Raw genomic sequence first — 20,521 nt, forward strand, 5'->3', positions numbered from 1 at the left:
AGGTAGGTTTGTGGTCCACAGCTGCTAGCGCTGCAGCATGAGGCTCTTCTGGGAGATGTGGAAGTCACCGGAGAATAGGTCAGGAGACAGCCCAAACACCGGGGTAAAGATAGGCTACTTTAATTTGAAAATATAGCATACTGAGAATCAGTGGGGTCAGTTTTGCATTAACAAAATCTCTGCAGTGATCGAAGCAGCTGGCTCTAAAGTATAGTGGACATTATGAATTTATTTTAGTCCTCGGGTTCGACCTCTCCTCCCAGTTGTGGCCCAGTAACTGCCTTGTAAATACTGTTGCAGTAGCACGTGTTCAAACCAAAGAACGCTTTTGAAATAAGTCTTCTGATGTCTGAATTTTTACTTCAACAAAAATCTGTTTAGTATGTTTATCTGCACATAAAAGAAGGAAGCAGTTGCTACAAATGTATCATCCAGCTGATTCGAGACTGTGTGTGTTCCCTGCCTGGCCTGCCCTCTGGTGGTTCCATCAGTGAACATGAACACTCGAGAGTGAGGGGAGCAAATTTACACGCATCCAGTCTCTAAACACTTTATTTTATGCATCTTATTGGGGTTTTTTTCTTTTTACAACTGTGTCATCTTATCAGTTACACGCACAAAACAAAAAAGCAGCCGAGGGATAGCATACTGAAATCTCCCAGAATGTAACAAAATATTTTGGAGAAATTGTCTACATAATAGTTTGAAATGCATGTTTATGGGAAACTGATGAGGGATGTTAGTAATGAAAAAAAGGTAGATTAAATGTTAAATTAAATGTTTTCTTTCAGGCCTTTAAAAAAAAAAAAAAAAAAAAATCAAACACCAAGCTGACCAAAATCACCAATGTGTCAAACGCAGTCGCTGTTTGTGGATGATAAATATTCGACCTAAATTGTGCATGAGCCGAGTACAAATATCAGGATTGAACACTTGTAGAGGAGGCTTATCTGACAGCCTCAATACTGCTGGTTTAGCTGCAAAAAGGCACTGACTGTGAGAGGGCACATGTTGTCTCGAGGCTCTGTGTGAATAAAGCTGACTGACAACACTGTTAAAAACAATTCATATTCAGGCTAAACCACAACAGCTGCTACTGCATCACAAGATCATTTATAAAATAAGACTTTAAGAAGATCAGCATCACTTCAAACTGAAGTGCTTTTTTTTTTTTTTACCAAATTAAAAGTCTTCTCTGTATCACTACTTACACACAAGAAAAAAAAATGCAAGGGAAAAACATGACGGTCACCATCTGAGATATATATATGCTGTAAACAAAGTTTGTTTTTCCAAAGTTACAGTTTGGGAGATGTTCTGGCACATGTTTCAGGTCGTATGGCATCAAAGAGAAAAAAAGGCATGGAAGCAGGTTTTACAAATGTATGGTTTGCTTTCCCTTCTCTCCATTTTATTCATCTCAATTCATGTCTGCAACAAGTGGCACGCCTCCTTCCTGCAAATAAAACTCATTCTAAACGGCTGAATGGAGGAGAAAGTGACGCCTGCCCCTGCATATAAATATGAGATCACAGCTGGTTACTGAGGGCTGGACAGATAGAGGGGCAGAGAGAGAGAGAAGGGACTGTGGGTCTCAGTTAAGCAGCTCCAGGTAGGTGATTGGCACTTTGCCTTTCTGGCTGCCTCGCTCGCCCATGAGCCAGTCTGAATCCATGCCTGGGACGCTGCTGACTACAATCACCTGGAAGCACAAATGCAAAACTGCATTAAATGATCACATCTCTTTCCATTACAGGCACTCTCTGAGATGCACATTTGTTATAGATCGTGTTATTTTCAGGCGGCTCAGGCTGCAACGTTAGCTCACAATCGCAGCGTCAGACGGGTTTTTTCTGAATGTAAAATAAGGTAATCTTGCTTCATGGTTACTCAACCGCAAGGAAGAGGAGTGGCCTATGTTCTGCTGAATAGAGGTTATGATAGAGGAACTGCTACAGGACCATGCGGTTAAAGACACGTGAAGAAAATGACTATAAAATAGGCTTCTCAATCTTCTGGATTCTTGCATGAAGTTAAACTGAGAAGGAACAGTGAATATTTCATCCTCACCTCATCAGCCAGCAGGGAAAGCTCACTGCTGTTGCCAGCATCGTAGTCATAAAGGACCCGGGCTTTCCGGCTGCCGTTGGAGCTGCGCAATTCACTGAATCCACCTGAAGCCGAGGAGCTGCTGCGGCCTGCAGACACACTGGGCAGGGAGGCGGACATTGGTATGGTGGGCACCGAGATGCTGGCCCCGCCCGACACTGACGATTGGTTGTTGTTAGAGAATGATGTGGGGAAACTGGAGGGAGGAGGAGACGATAAGCAACTGTGGACTGCTGGGGAACCCCAGAACCACAATGAGTGCTTGAGTTCAAGTTCAGTGTTATCTCTCTCTCAATTAAATTTGTCAGCATTACTCTTTTTCATTTTTTTACAGTTCAAAGGGAGGAAATTTTTTGCAACCATCCTCAGACAGCTAACTTAGATATTAACAAACACAAATGACAAGAACATCGTTAAAACACTTTTGTTTGATGAGTCAGGCTCTAAAAGTGAATAACATCAAAATGATAAGGAGTAGAATGACTCATCTTCTTTACAGTCAGAGTGCATTAAAACTATTATGAGTAATAACAAAACACAGGTTTGTTTGAAAAATACTGATGAGGATTGCTTGTGCACTTTTCACAGATGCTCCAGTCGTGTGGTTCAGAACAGCTACGTATCATCGCTGATATCAAAAACCTCATGTTTTCTAACAGCAGAGTAAGATATATTCTTGACATAAGGAATGAAACGTAGCAGCAGTATTTCACCTGCCAAGCTGCTTTTGGAGATCCACCATGTAATGGTAACACTGTGCGTAGTAAGTAGTCTCAGCCTCCACAAAGTCATTCAAGCAGCGTAGGTGGTGTGCCTAGAAACGCATGAGGTGAGACGGCATTAGTGAAACATCAATAAGAGGAAAACAAGAGTGCAGTCCTCCCAGTGTTAAACAATGTTTTATTTACTTGGTTTCATTTTTCAGACAGGCAGCAGCACAGAAAGCAGCACTATAACACAGTAACAGTGTTAGCTGGGCTACATATTAGGGCCGTACGCCACACGTCGACTAATCGTTGCCATTCTTACTAGTAGGTACCACATGTACTAGTCGTGTAATCTAATTGTTAACATTTTAACTGAAGCCCAATGCTGGTAAATTGTGTCCTAAAAGTTATGGCTCCATCTTCCACAAGATGGAGCTGCAGCCTCCACATGTTGTAGGAAAAAAACACCATAAATATTTGTTAAGCCTATTATTGTTAGTTATTTTGAACGCAAATAAATGAGATCATGATACAAGCGGTGGAAACGAGCTTCCTCCGAAAGGTGGCTGGCCTCTGCCTTAGAGATAAGCTGAGGAGCTCAGTCATTCGGGAGGGGCTCAGAGTAGAGTTGCTGCTCCTCTACATTGAAAGGAGCCAGTTGAGGTGGTTTCCTCCTGGGGTAGAACCAGGACACGCTGCAGAAAACATCTCTCAGCTGGCCTGGGAACGCCTCTGTGTTCCCCCCAGATAAGCTGGAGGAGATGGCTGTAGAGAGCGAGGTCTGGGCTTCATATCATGTTTAACATCAGTTTTTTTCAAGGGTTTTTCTTCTTCTTCGTCGTCTGTGTGAAATGTTCATAATGTGCAACGTTCCTTATGCACAGTGTGAGGTGCCACACAGTGTACCAGCACTGAAACTATGATTCATTACTGAAGAATGTGGTTAATGGTTTCAAATGGATTTGTTTAGACAGACATTGTGCATGAAAGGATCCTCAAACCTAACTTGATATCTGAGTGTTTGTAGACTAACTAGTCAGTCAGTTTAATTAAGAACTAAGAAATCAGTCACCAGGAACATCCTTACTACATACATGGGTGCTGCTGACGCCTTCTAACAGCAGTCTGGTGATTTCTGCCTGCCGGTCGAACTCGCTCTGGGTCATCTTGAGTTCCTGCTCTGCCTGTGAATGAAGAAAGGAAACTATAATTTACAGAAAAACCTCATTTCAAAACTTTCAAGGCTGTGGATGACAAAGATGACACAGATAAGGAAAAGCGTAGGCGAGGCTAAAAGAAATATGATTTAAAGATGAAAAAAAAAAAAGAAGATGGGTTTAGTTGGCAGAGTGTGGACCTGTGCTTTTCACAATATACGACTTTAATGGAATGAGTCAGATGTCTTTAAAAAAAGGAAAAATAACACGATTTGCAGTATGGATAAACAGGGACAAAGACACAGCTGAACATGACGTTTCCTTTTCCGTATACTGAGCAAGCCAATTCAATATGAGGTCTGCTGGGATGGCTAAGAGGTCCGATAAACATGTGGACAATGGCCTCGCTGTCCTGCGCGCGCCACAGCCTACTTCACAGGCTGAGGGAGAGCTGCGGAGGATGGAAGCTTCTGCAGTGTTTGGTCCCTGTCAGGTTTGTCTGCAAGGATTTCATTTCCATGAGCTATCACAGCATGTGTGATGGAGGAGATGGAGAAATCGACAGCAGCTGTTGACACTACTACCAGGAGGCTTGGTCTGTGCGTGTGTGTTCAGTTCAAAGATGGCTCCAACATTCCACTCACCTCTGTCACTTCCTCTGCTCACATCTGCTGCTTTGCGTTTTAAAAACAGTGACACAGTAGTTAGAGCTCCAGCTGCTGCACAGCCACAGCCAACACAAAACAAGCGTACACACTGCGTTTGTGCGAAAGTGCAACAGTGGCATGCTCTGACAAAACCGCACCGTGATAATGTAGCACATCAACTGTTTCTCCTCAGACGCCCGCTGATCTGTGTGCTACCCTCCTTATGTCACACCATGATTCAGCTGAAGATTAGAGAAACGACTATTTACGTCTCACATGTTTAGTTTACAGTGTTCTCACTCATGAGTGAACATGTTTACTCAGATGATGTGGATACAAAAAGCTGTTTTTAGAGATTTAACACACAATTAAAGCAACAGTACTCACTAGACTGTGCTGTTTGAAAATGCTAAATTAAAACACTTTAAATATCCTACAAGAGATAATAGAACAGACGATCATAAGGAGGAGGAAGTTATGCTCACTCTGTTTCAGTGAGATTGTTTCTTCCCAAGGGAAACTGTGAGCAAAAGATACGAATGTTTTCTGGAAACACTGAAAACTGGGACTGCTGGGATACTGACATCTACGGCTCTTACATGATACTGTACTGCTTCTGTTCAGTATTTGTACAGCAACACCGGCTCAGACACATCTAACCTATTTCCTTACTGACAACCTGAATGCTTTAGATGTAAGCGGGCATTTTCTGAAAATGATTTATAAGTCAAGCCTTAGATGATAAAAAAAACTGAGGTCATTAGTGAGACCATCTTTAGACAGTCTTAGCTGTGAGAGTCATATCCCCTTAAACAAAATCAAAGCACATAAATACCCATTAACATTACAGAAAACTCTTTTTGCTTGTAGACAAAAACAATTGAGCACTACACATTATGCACGTAGATTAAAAATGAATACATACCATTATATTTAGCACTTAATAACCTAAATGTTTAAACAACTTTCTGAGCTCAGTTTGAGTGGGACAGCAGAGAAAAATAGGGGCAGCTTTGAATTTGTAGTAATATACACATTACAAGACATTACAGCCAAATATGCACTCCTCATATACGGTTTAATGCTATATTGTTAATTGGCAATTATGTGACAACAGTGGAGAAGAACACAAGAGTTTCTACTAAGAGCGAATATGTAATAAAATATTTTTAAACACGTCACCACTCATATATCATTCATTGGACAGTTTATTAGGTTCAACCACTCATTAACACAAACCTAAATCAGCCAATCACATAGCTGATGGCTTATAGCCTTGCTGAAGTTCAAACAGAGCATTAAAATGAGCATTAAAACTATTCAGTGACCTTTTTTAACATGGCTCAGGATAATGTACCATATCGCACACAGAGTTATCAGATGTCAATCCAAACTAGCATCCTTGGGACGTTGTGGATTTGCATTATAGACCAAAATCTCTGAAGATTGTTTCCAGCTCCTTGTTTTATGCTTGCCAGGAAGAATTAAGGAGGTTATGATGGCAGAAGAAGGTCCAACCTAATAGTAACAACGTGCACCTAATCAATTGGCCAGTGAGCTTACATATTAAACAAGGCTTTTACGTGCAAACTGTGGCACACCATGTGGTACAAGGACAAATACATGCTCCTCACACCCACACACATCTACACCCACACTCATCTACACCCACACACCTGGCCACCTCACAACCAGAATAAGGACATGCTTTGTTGCCACACTTGGTTTAATCAAGAGTTACAACAGTCTGTCTGAAGAACATGAACACAAAGCATGAGATTAAATTAAGAAAAGGGAACTCTAAAACTTCCCATGGTGGCTCATGTGACTCTTTGCATGTCACAAGAAATGAAATGGTCAGCCTTGTGTTGTGTAACATAGTGTGTCAGGCAGTACTTGTGTGACTTCAGACAGAGTGACAGTGGGACACGCCGGATAGATTTTCTTCCCCAGCGAAGAAGTTAGCCAGTGAATGTACTAAAAGCAGAATTCACTTAAGCTGTTCTATCAGCGTGTGCGTGTGTGTGTGTGTGTGTCCTTACCGCAGCTCTTGCATCAGCCATCCTGGCTTTCTTTAGTCTGGTTTTGGCTGCATCCAGATCCAGGCGTTTAACCTGCAGCAGCTTCCTCTCTTTCTGGACACAAATCACAACACAAAAGTCTCACAGATAAACGACACATGGACACAGCACAGTGTAAACAAGGCTTCTACTTCATTCATCAGGTGTTTACTTTAGATTATAACACGATTAAAAGGGCTTGTTTTCTATAATCACAGTGTGAGTTTGCACACACCTGACAGTCTGAACACTAGACTCTAAACTGAAGTGAGCATAAAGTACAGACTTCAACAGGATCTTTCACTACTATGTAAAATAATGGCTATACTCATTAAAGCTATACTCGTCGACCCTCTGCAGCCGTCACTGTTGTGAATGAGATCCAGATTTAAAGGTCAAAGTCTGGGAAAAAGCGAAAGTGATTCAGGACAGGTAGCCTGCGGTTCCAACTCACCAGAATAGTTTTGAAGTCGCCCTCTAAAAAGTTTCTGAACGGTGTCAGGAAGTTGATGGCGGCACTCTGGATGAACTCCCGTTCTGCCCCACCAATCTGCTTCTCCGTCTCTCCACATTTTATCAGAGCGTTTCCTACAATGGTCAGCAGCAAAAGGAAAGTTTAGTGCCAGCAGAAAACTTGGGAGGGAGAATGGTGATATTGTTTCAGCTTGACACTGATAAAGGGCCTGGCTGGGACTGAAAATAGCAGAAGATGGTTCTCAAATCATCAAAATGTTCTTTAAAGCAAACAAACCAGAGTTTAACTCTGTTTTACAAGTCTTCATGAGACAGAATACTGGAATACCAAACAAGCTGATGAAGCTTTGAGAAATATTTAGAGATTTTTAAGATTAGGCTTAAAAATCTTTCCTTCTGATAAAGCTTATAGTTAGGGCTGGACCAGGTGACTGGATCCTTAGTGATGCTGCAACAGACCTAGGCTACTGGGAGCGACCCATGATGCACTGCATTTCCTCTTTGTTCACACAACCCTGCATGTAACCAGTAGTTATTATTAATCTCTGGCTCTCTTCCACAGTGTGTCTTTTGTCCCGTCTCCCTCCCCTCCCTGCTAACCAAGTAACTGCCTCCCCCTGAGCCTGGTTCTGTGGGATGTTTCTTCCTGTTAAAAGGGCGTTTTTCCTTCCCACTGTCAATCGTGCATTTATATTCTATTAACAACTGAACATCTAGAGCGACCGTAATTTCTTTTAGCCTTTTGTCCATTGTGTAATGTCAGGAGGCTTGCTAATGATCAAACAGCTACTCTGACCTGAGTTGCTATAAGGCCTCTTTTAGTTGCCTTTGTAGGGTTTAAACAAATTTTTTGTTAAAGATTCAAATCAGCAAAATAAAGACCACAAAGTTTCAGCTCAGCTGGTGTTCCCAGTAGGACTGGGGTTATCTCAGGTTGATTGCTCCGACTGTGCAAATTCTCATTAAACTCACAACAACATTACTTTAAGAAGGACAAAAAAAAAATCTCCATCAATAGTAGCTAATTATTTCTGGAAAAGGAACAGACTACCTGGGAAAACTGGGGCATGATTTAGGTTTTTCTGCCAGATTTGCTGTTTAATGTATGAGGCTTTGTGAGTGAACAAATCAAAGCCAGAGTAGCTTTGGTCTATCGGCTTTCTAACGGCAGATGCATCCAGCCACAGCTGAGACAGGCCTATTAGCATTATTATTAGCATTATTCAGATATCATGAGACTATGTGCAAGTGCAGAGTACCTGGCTCAAAGTCTTTTCCCATTTTAATACAAAAAACAAAGTGAAAATCATTAAATATGGTGCAAATATTAGGTTTTTATGCGTATTTATAATTCATGCAGTCTAACTGGGCTAGCCGCTCTGTAGCTGATTTATTTAATCTGGAGGTAATGTGCAGACTTTCTTTCCCTGAGCAAAGACAGTCTTTGATCGACTACAGCCCCAGTACTTGTCAGTGTTTCACTGTGGCACTCACCATAGGCAGTTCCAGGACCAAATTCATTCCCTGATTCAATCATTGACTGTCCCAGCAGCTCATGATTGTTCATACGTGTGGGGACCTTCTTCTCCAGTTTCTCATAAACAAATTCTTCTAGCCGGACATCTGCAGAGCGCAAGAAGAAAACTCAATTACAAAGTCACAGGACTACAGTGAGCGAGCCAAATGCAGGGAGTGACTTTAGTATGCTTCAGACAGCCCGACTTAAAGACCCACACTGAAAGCTTTCATTGTGACAGCTATGACAAACTACAAGCCAGCGTCTCTCGGAAACCGCTGTAATTTGTTTCATGTTACTACATCAAGTGAAAGATTATCTGTGCTGTGTTTAACGTGAACACAGTAAAATCCCGTTTACCGTGTCTATGACTGTTGCACAAGACTGCAACCGCCAGATGGTCGGTCTGTGTTTGTTGTGCCTATGCTGGTGTTCGGCTGCAGAGATGCGACATCATGGTGTGAAGTGAGGAGGATGCACAGCTGAGTTTACAGACTTCACAGGCACCCTACATACCCGTGGAAGTCAAACACCCTCTCTGAGAAGTAAAGCTTTTAATGTGAGCCTTAGTGGCAGCAACAAATCTTTCATCTTTATTGAGCTGCTCTTCAGGGAATTCCTGATTCCTGAATATCAGGTTGCAGGTCTATAAGAACATTGTGTGGGTGGGTGCCCTGTGCTGCTTAGAGATGTCAGTGTCAGTCCTTCGAAAGTCAAAAAGAGTGATCTTACTGGGGTTGGGCTGTAGTAAGACTTCTGTCTGCTTCATAATCTTTTCTGTCCATTGCTTGGTGCTCTCAGCTCTGATCAAAAGGTTCTCCAAATGGGCATCCAATTCTGTCTTTTCAGCCTGACCAAGCTTCTCTTCTGTAAACTGAAAAATTAAAAATATGCGTTTACATTGCGCATGCGAGTTGTAGCTTTCGCAGAAGTATTCACAGATACACACAAGATGACTGAGAGTAAAGAGCTAAGCAACGTTATTAAGCTCAGAAAATAAAGGTTAGCGCTATCTGCCAGCTGCTGTTGATAGCTTCATGTGACGGTGTTGAGGCCTTCAATGACAGTTAAGTTGAACAAATAGCTTAGTGTTAACACGACCTGGGTGACGCACGTGCTTTTTAAATACATCCTACAATGCAAATTATAGAAATTAAGTTACAATTAGGTGTAACTGCTAAGCTACAAAGTAACAATCACGGTAACGTTAGCTCTTTAGCAAGGAAGCTAAGGCTACCTCACAGTGGCTAACGTTGGCTAGCAACAATTCCTATGAACTAAATGAGTAGACTTACTTGTACCGCTCGGCTCAGAAAAGTACCGGCGTCTGCGGCTAGCCGTTTTACATTAAAATCCATGGCACAGCAGCGAAAATAAACACTTAATGTTAACAACTGGCTTGTCTCGCCCTCAAAGAGCCATCACTATACAAAATGTCATTGAAGCAACTTTTTTTTTGTCCAAGTTCCACCCAGCTGTTGAGCCAGGCAAAGATAGTATAGTGACAAGATTGTTCCCTTCTCTAACTTGTCAGTGGATATTGCGAATGCGCATAATAATATACGACGATGGGTGGGGACGTTGAAAATGCAGTTTAGATGTTATGAAAAGAAACGAAAGTGTTATCGTGATACGATGCGAGGGACAGTACTTGCCTGAAATTATATGCAACTGTTGAAGCAACTGAATTTTGTTCTAACAGCCAAACAGTACCCTGAATATTCAAAGGTGTCGCCGTTTGACCAAAGGAACACAGTAGCGAGTAGGAGATTCCTCTCTTGCTTTACAAGTAATCTTTGGATGCATTCACGTCACACGGAAACATTAGCCGCCATTGTATTTATTTTGATTTTGTACTTCGTAAAAAAAGCGAATTTTTAATTTTTTGTCTTTTTTTTTTTTAAATTCTGCTTTTTAATTTAACTGAGACCGATTTCCTTTATTTACTTATTCTAATTTTCTCCTGCAACACAGGAATGTCCCAGCCTTTGGGAAAAATAAACTATTTTTATCTTCTAAATCAGCGGTCCCCAACCCCCGGGCCTCGGACCGGTACCGGTCCGTGAGTCGTTTGGTACCGGGCTCAGGTGTGAAATGTATGGTTTTCAGGGTTTTTATCGGTTTTCAGCGTTATTTTGTTATCGTTTTTATCGTTAACTCGGTTTTCCTGGGTCTTTTCACGTGTGTTATGAATAAATCTTCTTTTTTTCGGTACCGGTACTAGTTTTATTTTGTTGTATTTATCCGCGACACCTTAAAGGCCGGTCCGTGAAAATAATGTCGGGCATAAACCGGTCCGTGGCGCAAAAAAGGTTGGGGACCGCTGTTCTAAACTATAACAACTTTTTCATTTTATACTTCTCACTCATTCTGTAAACATTTCAATATAAGCTAGACATGTGGGGAAAATCCAGTTTTAACGAGGGCAAGTTTTTATCAGGGTGCTAACAGTAAAAAAAAAAAAAAAACCTTATTTCTTTTTTAAGTCACGTTAAGTTTCTTTTTTAAGGCCTTTGCCATTTACTTTCTCATGTGCCTTTGGTAACTGTGTGAAACTATTCTGTGAATCTTTCGTTATTATACCATAAATACAAATAAAAAAGATTGCTGTTAATAATAATAATAATAATAATTATTATTATTATTATTATTATTATTATTATTATTTAAGGATACATTATTTCTATGTTTGACATCAACAGGAGGAGGTGGTGTTGGTTGGGTTTGTGGAGGCTCATTTGCCTCCTATAAATTAATTTGCAATTCCACTGAAAGTAAAGTGCACATTAGTGCACACACAGAACTGTTAAGTACACTTTTTCCATAAAATCTGCTGACACGTGTGCTGTACCCCATCAGTAACACAATATCTTTTGCAAACATCAGCCCTTTCTCCAAAAACATCTTAACAAAAGCAGAATTTGGAATAACAAAAACACTCTTCAGGTCTGGATGTGATTATGCCAAAGTGAGCCTGTTACCTGCTGTGTGGGAGGAAGTCAGGCAGAGGGAGACATCAAATGACTTCCCCTTGCAGGCTACCAACGCACAGTCAGCCTCAACCTTTCCACTCACCAAAGCCTTGGCTCTGAGATTTCTTCATCCAAACATTAGTGCAGTCTGTGTTTAGGAAACATAGCTTAAATTCACACATAGCTCCCTTTATTTCTTTGCTAAGATAACAAACAGTACCAGTTTAAATACACTGACTGACTGCGTTAACCAGTCAATCTCTGAATGTAAAACTTTGACTGGAAAAGCAACCCAGAGTCTCCAACGGCAGCCTACACTCAGATTTTTTTCTTAACTAAACCCACCCCATGTCAAAGATATCAAGGATTTGGCACTGGCTTATGTTTGGCTAACTTTCAGAAGTGTTGGGGCGGGTGCATTAAACATGTGAATATTAATGTCAGCACTTTCAGGAAGGCAGAACACCTCCTGTGAGAGAGAAATAAGTGGCAGTCTCTGCGTGTTCCAGTAGTAAGTAAAGTGTATCTGCTCTTTCACTTCACAATAACAGAAAGTTCTCAAAGGAGTAAGAAGACAGAAACCCACTTAACTCTGATGGTTCAGCAAAACTACTCTCTCTCATCAGACATGCTTCCTGAGATTAGGAAATCCCTACTTTCCACTCCGCAGGAAAGCAAACAGCAGACAAATACAAACGTCTCAGTAACACAAGTTTTTATTTGAGAATAGGTTACACAAGCTTTTATTTTATTTTATTTTTTTGCATGATGCAGCTTCGACCGAGCAAATAGATTCGAGTTTCATTCAGCACAAGACTTTAGAATGCAACTGTCATGGATAGCTGTGCCAAAGTACATCTGCAACTTGAGAAAGTCTCTTAAAATGCAATTATCCACAAATTCTACATAGATGATGAATTTATGGGAGCAAAAAAATTAAAACTGAACTATGATTACTGAATCTTTTTGACCACTTTTTCAGCTAGCTCCAACAGCAGAGGGTATCTGAGCGTCCTCTTCCTCCAAGACTCTGGGATTCCCCGGAGGCCGGTCTGAAAGCACATCGAGATGACAGCTGAAAGTATCAAGCAAGCACAAAGCTCTCTGAATATCTGAGCTCACTGTGAAACTCATCAAAGGAGCTCCAGGGGTGCACAGAACAACATGCAAAAAAGGATGGATTTTCACGTCTCTTGCGGAGTAGATACATTTGGACTGGTTCGTGCTTGATGGCAATAAACAAGTAGAATATTTTCTCCCATTAGTGCTGTATACCTCACATCTGTGCTGGAAGCTTGTGGCTATTCTGACGCTGGTGATATCCCACCTACAGCTGTGCAAATATTGGTATTGGTGCAATGTCGTCTGGCTGACGAGCTCGCAGTTGAATGTCTTCACATTCTGGTGCTGTCACAGCTGTATGAGGTGCCGTTAATGTCTTTTCCCGATTCTGACTTTGCTGATTTTGTTTGTACAAAAGTAGCAACAGTATCCACTTACTCCATGTTGCCTTATCTTTTCAATGAGCAATATGTAAAAAGTGTCAGTGTTGAATGTAAACACTTTTTTTCTAGTCATACACTAATTTGGATAAGTGACCCATGGCTCTTTTTACGTGTCCAACAACCATATTCCTACAGTACCTGTGCCCCAAAACAGGCTCCAATGAAGGAGGCTCGACTGGCGGTGCATCCCCCGCAGCGCATGGTGTCTCTGACTGCTTCGTCCAGCTGGTTGAGTGTCAGGACTCCATGAAGCGCTCCCTGGAACGCACTGGGCAAAGCTGGAAACAGATCCAGTATGAATGGCACATGGTTGTAATATCCACGTTACTGGGCTCTTTAATGTTTTTACTCTTCCTTATGACGCTACACTATGCTGTAATTCAGTTCAAATTAGTTTCATTTATATAGTGCCAATTCCCATCAGCCAGTCAACACAAGATGCTTTATATTGTAAAGTAAAGACAATATAACAATGCAATATTAGATAGAACCCCATTGGACGACCCCCTGTGCGCAAGCACTTGGCAACAGTGGGAAGGAAAAACTATGTTTTAACAGGATGAAACCTCGGGTAGAACCAGAAGGGAGGGAAAAGAGAGCAGAGAGAGAGACAGGACAAAAGGCACACTATGGAAGAAAGAGACAGAGTTTGATAATAGTTAAGTACAGCAGTGGTATAAACGCACACAGGAAGTGAAAAAGAAAAGCTCGGTGCATCGTGGGAAGCCTCCAGCAGCGTAACTAAGGGAGGGTTTAACTGTAAAAGCTCTATCACAAAAGTAGAGACAGAGTTTGTTTCCTGACTCTAAACTGGGAGCTGGTTCCAAAGAGAAAGGCTCTGAAAGCTGAAGGTTCTCCCTCCCAGTCTACTTTTAAATACCCTAGGAACCACAAGTTAGCCTGCAGTCTGAGAGTGAAGTGCCCTGTTAGCATATTAAGATACTATGAGGTCTTTAGCGGCTTTACAGTATACTTAAAATGTACATTATATTAATGGTGTGAACTGGCAAGCAGAACTTTCCACGTGTACATTAAGTATCTGAACCCTTTTAGCCCTGTAAAACCTGAGACACTCAACTCAGCGGGAACGGGAGAATGAAAAGCCAGGAGGAGGGAGACCATTAGTCAGGAGATCAAAGACTGGAACGCTACACTGACAGGAAGGGTCCTGCTGCTGCCTGCTAGCTTACCTCATGTGTTTGTGAACACGGCAGGTATGAGCTGTTGGGATGTCTTGGTGAGGTTGTCCTTCACCTGGCTGATATGAGCTTGAGTGGAGACATGGGAACAGAGATGAGATTTATTGTTTTGTTTGTTGTTGTTTTTCTTGTAACAAATTACTTTTGATTCTGAAATACAAACTGACAATTTTAAATGTAACCGTGTCCTGGTATGCAATATCTTCAAGTCTTAAAGGAAAAGTTGCTTTCTGTCTTCAGGCTTATTTAAAGGACATAATGGAGAGGTAATATGCAGCTTTTTTGTAACAAAACCTACGATAGTGCCTTACATGGACTGTATGTACAGGTATGCAATGTACAGGCTACAGTCAGCTGTGACCTTGGATTTGTTCATGGCTACAGATCACACCACATAACAGCGTGCTGCCTCCTTCCTGACCATGTCTATACTGTCCTACCAAATCATATCTATAAAAGATAAATGCAGCTTATGTCAAGATAATGGTGGATTGTGACTAATGCTACAATTAATCACTGCACTTCAGTGCAAACTCAAGGTTAGATTTACTGCAGCTTTATCACTGTTTTCATGCCATTCCTGCCCAGTGCAAGCTGGATGTCTCCAAATGCGGTGATTATGAATGTTTGTGATAAACTGAATCATTTGGTGCCTTTTCATGGGTTTGGAAACTTAAGTTAAACAAAACATTTCATAACCCTCTTGGATTAGCTGCAAAATGCTATAAAGCTGAAGCAAGACTTTTTATTTTTTGAGCTCATGGAAGCTGACTTTATAGGAATGTGGTTCTCACAGTTAAAGCAGTTAAAACATCTGTAAACATAAAAAAAAGCAGTCAAATACAACAAAACCATGAATGCAGCATACTTTAAATTCACGTGCTAATAATGTTTTCTACTTTTTGCTGTTAAGTTTGTGAATGCAATTATTGTAAAGTATGATTAAAGTGAGGCATAAGCACTTTTGCTATATAGTAAAGGATTTAAAGACAGTCCATCCTGTGTGTTAATATTAGTAGTTAAGACAGATGCACCAGTTAGCATAAACTAACAGATGCAAACTGTCAAATAGAAAAGTGATGCCACTCAAACATTTGTTGATTGAATCTAAAGCTATGAAGCTAGAAACTGCTAACCTTGGTTTAACATAAAGGCTTAAAGGGAAACTTTAGACAGTATCAAAGATGGACTTAGCTTTCTAGTCAGAAAAATGAAGCCAATGCATTCTATGTAAAGGCCACCAGATGGCGATATGCTTTGGTGGCAAAAAAAGTCCTATAGAAATCTATGGGAAAATTGATTTGTGTCTCGCTCTCTGTGAACACTTTTTGGATGATTTCCCTGGCTCAGTCACTCAGTTTAAGCCATGCTGAGTAAAAATTGAACAAATCTAAGTTATACTTTGTTTTGAAATATGGTATGAAACTACACAGTAGTTGGCTAAGAATTTAGCCATTAGCCAATGTTTACAGTCAAAATTTATAGTCAGATCCTCCTCTCGCTGTTACATTCATCTTTTTCCCTTTTGTGCAACAAAGATGAAACACTTATCTCGAGGCTTCAAAGCAGGACTTGGAAACTAATGGCTGATTTTGCTGTAGCTCTTTTATACTGTCTCTGTCCAAGGGTTAAAAACATCGGCTAATCAGCAGCTCCATAGCTCATTAGTTGTTTGTTTAAACTGCTCACTCTTGGGCTATTTATAAGATTTGGTGAGAGTTGAGCTAGCCATTTCCCTCATATGCCAAACCAAAGCAGGCTAATCAAACTTTGGTTCTAGCTTTATATTTATATCCGTCTGTTTTCACGGCTGCTTCTCCTGTTCAAGAGTAACCTGCAGCCTATCACAGCTGTCACTGGACAAGAGCCTATCACATGGTTAACAAGGACAGTCATTCGGAGCTAAGGCCATTTAGACTCACGAGTCAACCAGAAACACTCATACAGGTACTGGGAGAACATGCTAAAATCCACCCAGAAAGGTTCACCCAGAACATTCTTGTTTTTTATAGTGATCCTTCTATTTAAGAGTAGCATCAATCTTCTCCTGTATTCTTCTTGCATTATTCCTTTAAATTCCATATTGAATGAGTCTTCAAACCCTTACCAATGACAGCCTTGTCCAGCTCTTGAGGATTCTGTCTATCGGGGTCATTCAGCTGAGCCAGAACTGCATCCAGAGCGTTGGGATCTGGACCATTTACAATGAAATGCTCCAAAAACCTAATGTTGCACAAACAAAGTCAGACAGATGGATAGAGGCTTGCAATTCCCTAGCCTGCCATGACGTGTCCACTTACCTCGCTGCAGCAAGTGTGACAGCCACACACATGTCATTATTCTGGGTCACACGAATGGCTTTTTCCACTTTCTCCAGCATCTCAGGTCGCCCGGCGTACATAGCCACCACAGGAGCGATTTTAGTGACACCGTCTATCTGACAGTCCACGTCACAGCCTCAAAGACGACACACATGAAGATTACAACCTTGGCAAATCAGTGCATGGAAAAGTCTTTGCGCAGTTGTGATATTTACCAGTTTCTTCTTTGCCAGCATCGACATTTCTGATGAAAGCCTTCAGGCTCGCATTCCTCCATGGGCCATCGATGGGGAGAATTGCCTTAGGGCCTATCAAATGCAACAAACAGCTGCTTTATGTGGGAGGGAAGAATTGGTAGATATACAGCAGGAAGACGAGGAAAAGAAACATTCCCTTGAATGTCCTGATGGAGCTGTTTAAGCTTCTGCAGGTGGAGCTCTGTTCTCTGTTCAGTCATGATGGCTATCGCTGGCCATGATGACACAGCTCCTCTTATACTATTCCAAGAAGACATAAAACCATCTGCAGTTCATTGTACCCAAAGTGCCCTGTGGTGCTATGGCAATTTACTGCACAACAATATTTATACGACACCCTGGCAGCAGAAAAAACAGCCAATATTCAAAGTGCTGGACAAAAAGCAACTAAAGAAAAAAAAAAAGGAAGTCTGACTGTGGAACATTTTCATGGAAAGGGAATGCCCCCATCAGCAGGATGAAAAACAGCACGCACAGAGTTATCATGCAGAAACACAGGCTCCCACAAAGTTAATCACCACCTGTTAAGCTGGTGATTAACTCATGGAAATTGCAAAATTGATAGATGGCAGCCACACAAGCACAGTACCTCCTTTCTTTCTGTATGGATCATTCAGGGGCAGATCGTAGACCGTTCCTGGTCCAAAGAACTCATGAAAGCACTTGGTCAAGTCTTCCACATTAACGCCTGTCGAAACGGGGCAACACTCTGCGTCAGTGTAAGTAGTTCTCACAGGCTTCACGCTAAAAGGTCATGGTTTAACAATGTTATAATCTAATAATATAAATGTTGGGTAACACTTTATAACACAGCTGACGACTCAGGGCACAATTCCCCAATAATTAAATGGAATTTAAATGTATTTGCAATTATGTTACCTATAAATACTTAAAGGTAGGCGCCCTAGACAAAGAGGGTAACAAAGACATAATTACACTGTGAGAAAAATCTAAGTAGTATGTAAATCATTTTTGTTTAAGTAGTAGTACATGACTTTTGGGTTTTTACAAGAAAGGGGGCAGAAATATATTATTTAAGTAATCTTAAATGCTGCATAATTTCCTCGTAATTTTGCAGAAAAACAATATTTCCCCATATGACATCATAAGTGTGCTAAATTTTCGTATTATGGTTTACCTCGTCTAAATTGCAGGTGTTTTACAGGAAAGGAGACTTTCAAGTTATGCAGAACTTAAAATTACCCATACACTATATAAAATTATTTATGATCACTTAAAAGTATTTGCACACTACCTAAATTTGCTTACAGTAAAAACATGATTTGTTACCATCTTATTCTAAATTCTAAATTAAACACGCTGGCAGGTGTATGACACACAGTTGCCGCCTGTCTGAGCGACTTTCACTACCTCCACACCGACTCAGCGACTCCAGCAGGACGTATGCCTGGTCCCCATAGCAGGTCTGCTCGCCCGTCGTCCTGCGGTAGAACGGATTCGCTGACTGAGGCCGAAACTCTGGACAGGGCTCCAGATCACGAAGCACTTCTTTCAGTTTGTCCAGGTCGTAGATCCAGTGCATGGGCTGGGCTGTATGTGTGTGGAACATTCAATAATGGATATATTATTTCCCACAGTTATTGAAAATACAGACATCCTAATGCATTACAATAACAAGCATGTTTTAACAATGGCAAACGGCAGTATGTGGTGTTTGGTTGCTATGCAGAAATTCTGGTTCCATAACATCATGGGTGAAGATGACATCCAGGCACCACCCCTGTGCTTTATCAGTCAATACAGATGTTGCTTAATTGTACTGATATGAAATGTCATAACACCAAACAAGGGAGAAAATGTGACGTATAAAGGCTTCTCAGTTTTACTCTAAGAAATAAACATGAATTCAACATGAACCCTGTGAAAGCATCAGGCCTATGAATTATTAGGATACGGGGACTAAAAGAGAAAGATCTGCAATATGTAAAACTCTGTTGCTAATTAACTCACTCCCGGTATCTGCACTCGGTTTATCTTACCTGCTGCATCTGCCACTGCTGCCCCGATAATGGCCCCGATGGCTCTGTCTGCAACACTCGAGGACATCTGCTTTCATTACAGACAAACAGCAGTATAAACAGGAAATGCTGCATTCTTATATAAAATGGGTATTCTTATGATAATAAAGCATAAGCCATAAAAAGCGACTCTTGTCTGAAATGTCTGTAATTTTCATTAAAGAAACAGGAATGTTTCTCCGTGACGTTGAAAATGCTTTTATGTTGCCAGCAACTAAAATGCTTTGACATGTTTAATTTTAATTCCCTGCTTTCGGTGGTTAATGCTGCTATTGAAAATCCAGATGCACAAATAGATCTTTTATAATGGGATCAAACTTGCCTTCATGGACTTAAATACCAAGACAAGAAAAAGACGTTACCATGTAAACTTACACAACACAGCATTGACTATATGTGATTATGTAACATCTGGTGAAAAGATTAGAGGTATTCATGTCTATTCCAGACTTTATATCTATAGGGAGAGCATGCATTTACTGTATATGGTGCATCATAAAGTATAACTTCTGTTAATAACAAGAAAATGTTTTATTGGTTCTTACCTTACATCCAGTCTTCTCCCTTTGCCATACCGCTTTAAGTGCTCTTGTGTCACTGACAGTTTAGGATAAGGGGAGGGCAATGATAAGCACATGGCAACTCAAGAAAAATGGAGGCCAACTGGAAGTTGAAATGCAAAGAAAAGTATAAACGGAATACACGGGGAGGCTGATGATAATGTCATCAGTTCTAATGACATTATCAAATGAGATGAGAGTCTAAGATAGCCATTTAATAAGATTGCTGTAAAACATCCAGCTATTATAGATAGACAGACTGATTTCTCACAGAACCACACGAATGTCGGGTTTATGGTAGACCTCATGGTACATATAGTGAGAATCACTAAACTACAAACATCTCCAGCAAGCCATCCAGTTACTTCACACAATTAAAAACTAGACAACCTTGAATAATTTGGGTTCATCTCATGAGTCCATGGTCATTTTGTATTTAAGGAGAAGTGAGAGTACACTTTCAGAGGAAGGAAACACACATTTCACATTGTGCCATTCTGCAGACCTAACACTGGGGGTCACACCCTTCATCGTCTCAGTCTGGCTCTTTTATCACGCATAGAGTTTCCTCATTTGACCGCATGTGTTTAAACTCAAAACTGTTTGAATAACCTCTTTTTTTTTCTTTTTGGTTAACTTGCACTTAATAAACTCTACTCCAATACCGCCTGGCAAATTACTCCCTGCAGAAAATAGCCCTCATAGACTCTCTTTGTCACTTTGATTTGGTATGCTCTTTTTCTATGTATCTTCCACTCCATTGCCTCCATTCTGACACTTTCCCAGCTGATCCTCTCCGCTGCACTGCTGCAGTAAAGCCTGGCCGGTCTCCATTTATCCCAGACCTCTCATGGGTATCCCAGGGCATTGATTTCTCTTCTGGCCTCCTAAAACAGCAAAATAGAGTGCTAAGGGTAAGGTCAGACAATCAATACCAGTTACAGTTGCCGCCGTTGTTACGGTCGCCTTCAGTGTTACCTCTGGGTTATACAACCCTA

At 41.0% G+C, this 20,521-nt stretch overlaps 2 protein-coding genes across 3 annotated transcripts; both read right to left on the reverse strand.

The window, feature by feature from the left end:
- Positions 1-536: 536 nt before the first annotated feature.
- Positions 537-10,164, reverse strand: sh3glb1a (SH3-domain GRB2-like endophilin B1a). The gene is made up of 9 exons (XM_084938928.1): positions 9,966-10,164; positions 9,403-9,544; positions 8,649-8,777; positions 7,135-7,268; positions 6,663-6,755; positions 3,911-4,000; positions 2,823-2,923; positions 2,071-2,305; positions 537-1,702 (listed from the first exon to the last, which is right to left on the reverse strand). Exons 1-9 carry the CDS (start codon positions 10,026-10,028, stop codon positions 1,595-1,597), a joined length of 1,095 nt encoding a protein of 364 aa, XP_084795054.1. The 5' UTR covers positions 10,029-10,164; the 3' UTR covers positions 537-1,594.
- A 2,178-nt stretch (positions 10,165-12,342) lies between these two features.
- Positions 12,343-19,566, reverse strand: LOC146379998 (crystallin J1C-like). Of its 2 annotated transcripts, none has more exons than XM_084938929.1 (10): positions 19,509-19,566; positions 18,925-18,991; positions 18,296-18,475; positions 17,514-17,612; positions 16,883-16,975; positions 16,647-16,803; positions 16,454-16,569; positions 14,338-14,415; positions 13,286-13,425; positions 12,343-12,694 (listed from the first exon to the last, which is right to left on the reverse strand). In XM_084938929.1, the coding sequence occupies exons 2-10, from the start codon at positions 18,989-18,991 to the stop codon at positions 12,596-12,598; spliced, it is 1,029 nt and encodes a 342-aa protein (XP_084795055.1). In that variant the 5' UTR covers positions 19,509-19,566; the 3' UTR covers positions 12,343-12,595. The 2 variants fall into 2 exon arrangements, with proteins under 2 accessions (XP_084795055.1, XP_084795056.1); XM_084938930.1 differs by having other exon boundaries at positions 18,925-18,994; positions 19,509-19,541.
- Between the last annotated feature and the right edge of the window lie 955 nt (positions 19,567-20,521).

This window comes from Perissodus microlepis, chromosome 9, assembly GCF_051167445.1.
Source record: "Perissodus microlepis isolate ML-2025 ecotype Zambia chromosome 9, ASM5116744v1, whole genome shotgun sequence".
Taxonomy (NCBI): domain Eukaryota; kingdom Metazoa; phylum Chordata; class Actinopteri; order Cichliformes; family Cichlidae; genus Perissodus; species Perissodus microlepis.